The sequence below is a fragment of the Pleuronectes platessa genome, chromosome 9 (genome assembly GCF_947347685.1).
Source record: "Pleuronectes platessa chromosome 9, fPlePla1.1, whole genome shotgun sequence".
NCBI classification, from domain to species: Eukaryota; Metazoa; Chordata; class Actinopteri; order Pleuronectiformes; family Pleuronectidae; genus Pleuronectes; species Pleuronectes platessa.
In genome coordinates this window covers 27,677,453-27,683,452 of record NC_070634.1, presented here as the reverse complement: position 1 = coordinate 27,683,452, position 6,000 = coordinate 27,677,453, and the positions used below count along the sequence as shown (strand labels likewise).

Genomic DNA, 6,000 nt, shown 5'->3' with positions numbered 1-6,000 from the left:
AAACGTGTCTTCTGTGAACTGACCAGCAGGGGGCGACTCCTCTGGTAGTTTCTATAGAAAGTGACTCTTCTTCTCACTTTATAACGTCAGTAACATTCAGGAGTTCATGTCTCAGTCTCTAGTTTCAAGTCTTCTTCAAACAGCTGAAGTTCATTTAGTGAATTATGATCATTTAGAGTCAAACAGACCATAAAGCACCGGATGTGTTGTTTTCACTTTTCTTCCTCTACGTTAATTTATTGTGCAGTTTCAACAAAGATAAAGTATAAACTCTGGTTTATTATATATATAAATATTTAGATAATAAACCAGATCATCACTCAGAACAGATCTAACCTCCAACAACTCACAACCCATTTCCTGTTCAGGCAGGAAGCACCTGGTTCATAACTTTTTTTTTTTTTTTATTTATTTGCCTTTATTTAACCAGGTCGGTCCCGTTGAGATACAATGACCTCTTTTCCAAGGGAAGCCTGGCCAAGACAGCAGCATACAAAATGTCAAACAGTCACAAGACACACAAAAATCACATAACACAGATCAAACAAGATAAGTTCCCTGTTCCCTTAAGATAAGGCAACAGGACTAAAGCTCCGGATTCCCACCAAAACAAGAACAAGTGCGGTATGAAGCCGCTCCAATTTCTCTCACACGAGTCTTCAAAGTTTCAAGGTTTATGAGCTCCTTTAACTTTAGGGTTTTTTGCAGTGCATTCCAAGCAGCAGGTGCAGCGAACTTAAAACAGTGCTTACCAAATTCAGTGTTTACTTTGGGCATAATTAATAAATAAAGCTCATTTGAACGTAAGCAGTAATTGCTCTGGGATTTAAAGATGTAATTACATAAGTAGTGGGGGAGCAGACCCAGGATAGCTTTATAAATAAAAATATGCCAATGTATAAGGCGGCGTGCTGCCAGAGATGGCCACTCAACTCGAGCATATAAGATGCAGCGGTGAGTGAGGGCTTTACAACCAGTGACAAACCTTAAGGCACCATGATATACAGTGTCTAGAGAGCGCAGACAGTTATCTGGGGCATTCATATATAAGAGATCACTGTAATCAAGTACAGGGAGGAAAGTGGTAGCAATCAACTTTTTTCTGGTAAAAAAAGAAAAACAAGATTTGTGACGGAAGAAGAATCCCAGTTTCACTCTTAATATTTTTACCAGATTTTCTACATGTGGTTTAAAAGAAAGTCGATCATCAATTAAAATGCCGAGATACTTGTAACAGTTCACAAGTTCAATTTCATACCCTTGCAATGACAAAATGCTGGGTGGAGACACAGGCACTTTTCTGCCATTGGAAATAACTCACTCTATATTATTCTCTCTCTCCTCCTTTTCCCTTCTCCTCTTCTACTCAATGCCAAATATCTTTGCCCTCACTTTCACCTGCCTCTTCACCCTCCTCCTCCTCCTCCTCCTCCTCCTCCTCCTCCCCCTCCTCCTCCTCCTCCTCCTCCTCCCTCCACAGGCATGAAGATCATGTACATGCACGATGACACAGAAACCCTGGAGGACGCCGTGGCTCTGCAGCTGACAGATGGCGTCCACACCGTCCGGGGGACGGCTCAGGTCACCGTGCTGCCGGTCAACGACCAGAAACCACAACTGCTCAAGTACACACACAGACGCACACGCACACACACACAGGCACACACACACATGCACATGCACACGCAGGGAGAAACACACACACAAACACACACTGATCTGAGAGAGATGATATGAGGATTTACTGTTAAATAGTTTGTTAATGTGAGGTTTGAGGAGACGTGTGTGTGTGTGAGTCTCCACTTCCTCCGATACAAGTGCTGCCATCTTGTGGTGATGACGTCATTCCGAGTCAGTCTGTGCAGCAGCGAGTGGAGGCGGGGTTTCGAGGAGCGACCACAAGTCAGTGTCAGCTGTCAATCATCACGTCTCAGGTTCGATCTCATCGAAGAACTGATCAGAAACATCTTTGACTTTCATCATGGCCACAACATTCATATCATCTGCTCCTGGTGAGCAACTTGTCTACAAAGTAAAAGCACAACGTCCACTCTGTTGCTGCTGTGTTTGTGCAATGCTCTGTCACAGAGCTTTTATTTTGAAAGGTCGCGACTGGGTCTGAAGATTGTGTTGTTGTTTAACATGATAACAACAGTTCAGTAAATCATTCAAACTTCTATCTCAACACACACGTGAACATTTAGGAAGAAAATTCAGATTCATCTGATGACAACATGAAATCTTCAGTGCAGATGAACCAGGTGGGATGAACACAAAGTTTTCACTCTGCAACACAAACTGTTTATAAAAAGCTCTGAACACAAACTATCAAGAGTGACCATGAATAAATCTGGAACCACACAGTACAAGAGAACACAACTTTACAGACACACACATTTGATATAATGAGAGAACACAACATTACAGACACACATGTTTACAACAGGAACTGGTTTGATATCGTCAAACTGCTGCAGTGGAGTCAGCATGGGGAGGGGTGGGGAGGTGTGGGGGAGGATGAGTAGGAGGATGAGGAGGAGGATGAGGAGGAGGATGAGGAGGAGGATGAGGAGGGGGGGGGGGGTGACCTGGTGTTTACAGAGGACGACAGCAGAGTGAACGAGTGATTGGGAATTTGCATCCTTCACTGGGTTCCTCATGCCATCCCATCATGTCCCCCCCCCCCCACTGTCCCCAGATCAGTGGTCGGCGTGCGGGGGGGCGGGGCCCAGGCCGAGCTGGTACTGTAAAGGCCACCGAGGCAGAAGTAACACGGAGACTTGGCAGATGCCGGCCTCTTGTTTAGCGTTCCTGCAGGACGGACGTGGCAGCTTCTGTCCTGCGTGGATTTTACTTCCGAGTGAAGAAGCAGCCAGACGGTTTCTGATGTTCACCCCCCCCCCCCCCCCCCACCACCTCCTGTCCCAACACCACGTCCACCAGCACCACCGCAGATCTCCCATGATCCCTCCTGGAAAACCTGCTCTCACGCAAGTTTGAAACTTCGTCAGAGTCTTTGTCCGTCTCGTGCAGGAAGAAGATTCAGACACTTTTAAATCCTGAGGCTAAAACCACATGTCATTAGGCTCCGCCCTCTACCTGGACAGGTGGAGGAGACCAAACACAGAGATGAAAGTAAACACTGGACGTAGAGCGACGACTGTACGTAAAGATGGACGACACGACAGCTCCCATAGTGAGGCCCCCTGGTGTCCTCCTCCATGTTAGCAGACGGGACATGGACCAAACTAAAGAATCAAAGTAGACGTTAAATAAATGTCTGTGAAGATTCGTTTCACATCGTTCTTCTCTCTCTGATGTTTGTTCAAGTGTTTCTGATCAGTTTGGTTTGAATCAGTTATTTGATGATATAAAAACAGGCTGAGATTGACAGCTGGCACTGGCTCCTGATTGGTCGAACGTGGTCATCACCACAAGATGGCAGCGTTTGTATCTGAGATATTTGGACTTATTTGTTTCCCATTGTGGGACGTGGAGACGTGTCTTCATCTTTATTTACTTCTTGGACAAACATGAATAAAAGTCAGAAGCTTGTGAATATTACAGTTTCTTCTTCGTTGGTGTTCCAGGAACGCTGGGCTGGAGGTGGAGTCTGGCGAGCGGAGGGTGATTTCCAGTGTAGCTCTGGAGGCCGAGGACAAGGACACGCCCCCAAACCAGGTGTTCTTCTTCATCAACGCTGCACCGCGGTTTGGAACCCTGCAGCTCAAGGTGTGTGTGTGTGTGTGTGTGTGAGTGTGTGTGTGTGTGTGTGTGTGTGTGTGTGTCTGTGTGTGTGTGTGTGTGGTTGTTGAACAGGTGTTGCCTCAGGACTCGTTGTGTGTAACGTTGTGTGTCTCTGCAGACGGACTCGGGTTGGACCGAGCTGTCGGCCGCTCAGAACTTCACTCAGCTCGACGTGGAGCTGAACCGTCTCTGGTACCAACACAAGGCCAACGCCGCTGGGTTCAAAGGTCACGACAGCTTCCGCTTCACCCTCAGCGACCTGGAGAACGAGGCTCCTGCTCAGAGCTTCTTCATCTCCGTCCAGACTGTGCACAAAGGTCAGAGGTCAACTCTCACTGATCCCTCACCTGTGTAACCCCTGAGACTCTGGAGCTCGATGCTCAGATGTTCACGTGGAAGTAATGAAGTCTAACATGTTCCTTTATCTGAGCACGTTAGTGAGGAAACTAGAAACTGAGGCTGATTTAAAAGTTAATTCCTGAAACATCTGACGTCCAGCTGCTTTTAGGACGAGGAAGAGGAGCAGGAGGAAGAGGAGCAGGAGGAAGAGGAGCAGGAGGAAGAGGAGCAGGAGGAAGAGGAGGAGGAGGAGGAAGAGGAGGAGGTGCTCAGAACATAAAATGTCTGAAGTAACAAAGTTCTTCACCTGACATCAACAGTAACGTCCTGGCACAGAAACAAATGTCCGTGTTTACACCTCACACACCTCGGCCCTCTGTGGCCCCGGCCAGGCTTCATACATTATTGAGGGCCCCCCCCCCTCCAGCCTCTTTGCCAGTCGGGTGAACACGGTGCTCCGAGGCCTCGGCCCTTCTGGCTCCGGGCCCTCTGATCCTGGAGGAGCCGAGGTGAGAAACGACCGACCTCCTCCGCCGGTGAATAATTAACAGAGGAGAGGTGGAGCAGCTGTGGAGGGGCGTTGGCTCATCTCCTCTGGGGGGGGGGGGGGGGTGCTCCTCCTCCTCCTCCTCCTCCTCCTCCTCCTCCTCCTCCTCCTCCTCCAGCACCACTCCATAGAACTGCCTCAGCCTGCCAGTTTTGATGTGTGCAGTTTCAGGTTCATGTCTCATCATGATCTATATTTCTATATATATGAAAATGGTCTGTATGGATCTGATTCTCTTCTCGTCCTGATGTCACTCACAGCTCTTTACACACTTTCACATTCACACACATTCACACACATTCACACACACACACATCTATGCTCAGCATCTTTCTCAAGGACACCTCGCCATGCGCAGCCCCCCCACCAGGAAGCCCCCCCACCAGTGACCACTTGTGTGTGTGAATCTGAAAAGCTGCGTCTAAACCACCACATTGTCGACCAATCAGAGACGTCTATGTCCTCTCCACCCCCCGCCCCCCCCCCATCACGGCATCCACTCATTGGCATAATACATATAATAAATTCCCTAAACCCCTAACCCCAACCCAGACCTAACCCAGACCTAACCCTAACGTCTTGACCCTCAGTCCAATGAAGAAGTGAGGACCAGTCTAAATGTCCTCACCCTGTAGGTCCGTCCTCACATGTGTATAAGTACAGGAACACACACACATGTTTCAACCACGTTTTCCATCAATTCATAAATCAATAGAAAGATTCAAAGCTGCAGATAGCGCTCTGCTTCATTGAGCTCCTCTGACCCTCTGACCTTTGCCCTCTGTCGGCCTCCAGGTGACATCGTGCTGCTGAGCAAGGCAGTGCATCTGAGGGAGGGGCAGCGGGTCGTCCTCAACACCGACGTCCTGCTGGCGTCGGACACGGCCGGTCGTCCTGAGGAGCTTGTTTACACCGTGTCGCTGCCCCCCCGACGCGGCCTCGTGCACGCCGTGCGGCGACCCGGCGTCCCGCTGACCAGCTTCACACAACTGGACGTCACCGCACACAGAGTGTGTTACACACACGACAACAGCCACGACGGAGAGGCCGACTCCTTCAGGTGAGGACACGCACAGCAACACTCACTTCAGTCTTCATGGTGACGCAACATCTCAGCTCCGTGGTCATTGTTCTGGAAGTTTCCTGGAAGTTTCCAGGAAGTTTCCTGGAAGTTTCCTGGAAGTTTCCTGGCAGCTGGTGAAAGGAGAACTCAGGCAACAACACACAAACACTAACAGAGCAACATGAACAACTGTCTCCACCCAGTCTGAAGACGTCTCCCACAGCCTCCCAGTATATCTCCCCCACCCTGCCTCACCCGTCCCAGCAGCACATGCAGGTCCCTCTCTCTCTATCATGGAGGTGTT

The 6,000-nt window shown here is 49.0% G+C and overlaps 1 protein-coding gene across 1 annotated transcript in view; it reads left to right on the top strand.

The window, feature by feature from the left end:
- Window positions 1-6,000, top strand: part of frem1b (Fras1 related extracellular matrix 1b) — a 29,323-nt gene that overhangs the window by 15,765 nt on the left and 7,558 nt on the right. The window contains 4 exon segments of the mRNA XM_053430594.1: window positions 1,481-1,625; window positions 3,591-3,732; window positions 3,866-4,064; window positions 5,429-5,693. Of these exon segments, the coding sequence (XP_053286569.1) occupies window positions 1,481-1,625; window positions 3,591-3,732; window positions 3,866-4,064; window positions 5,429-5,693 (751 nt within the window).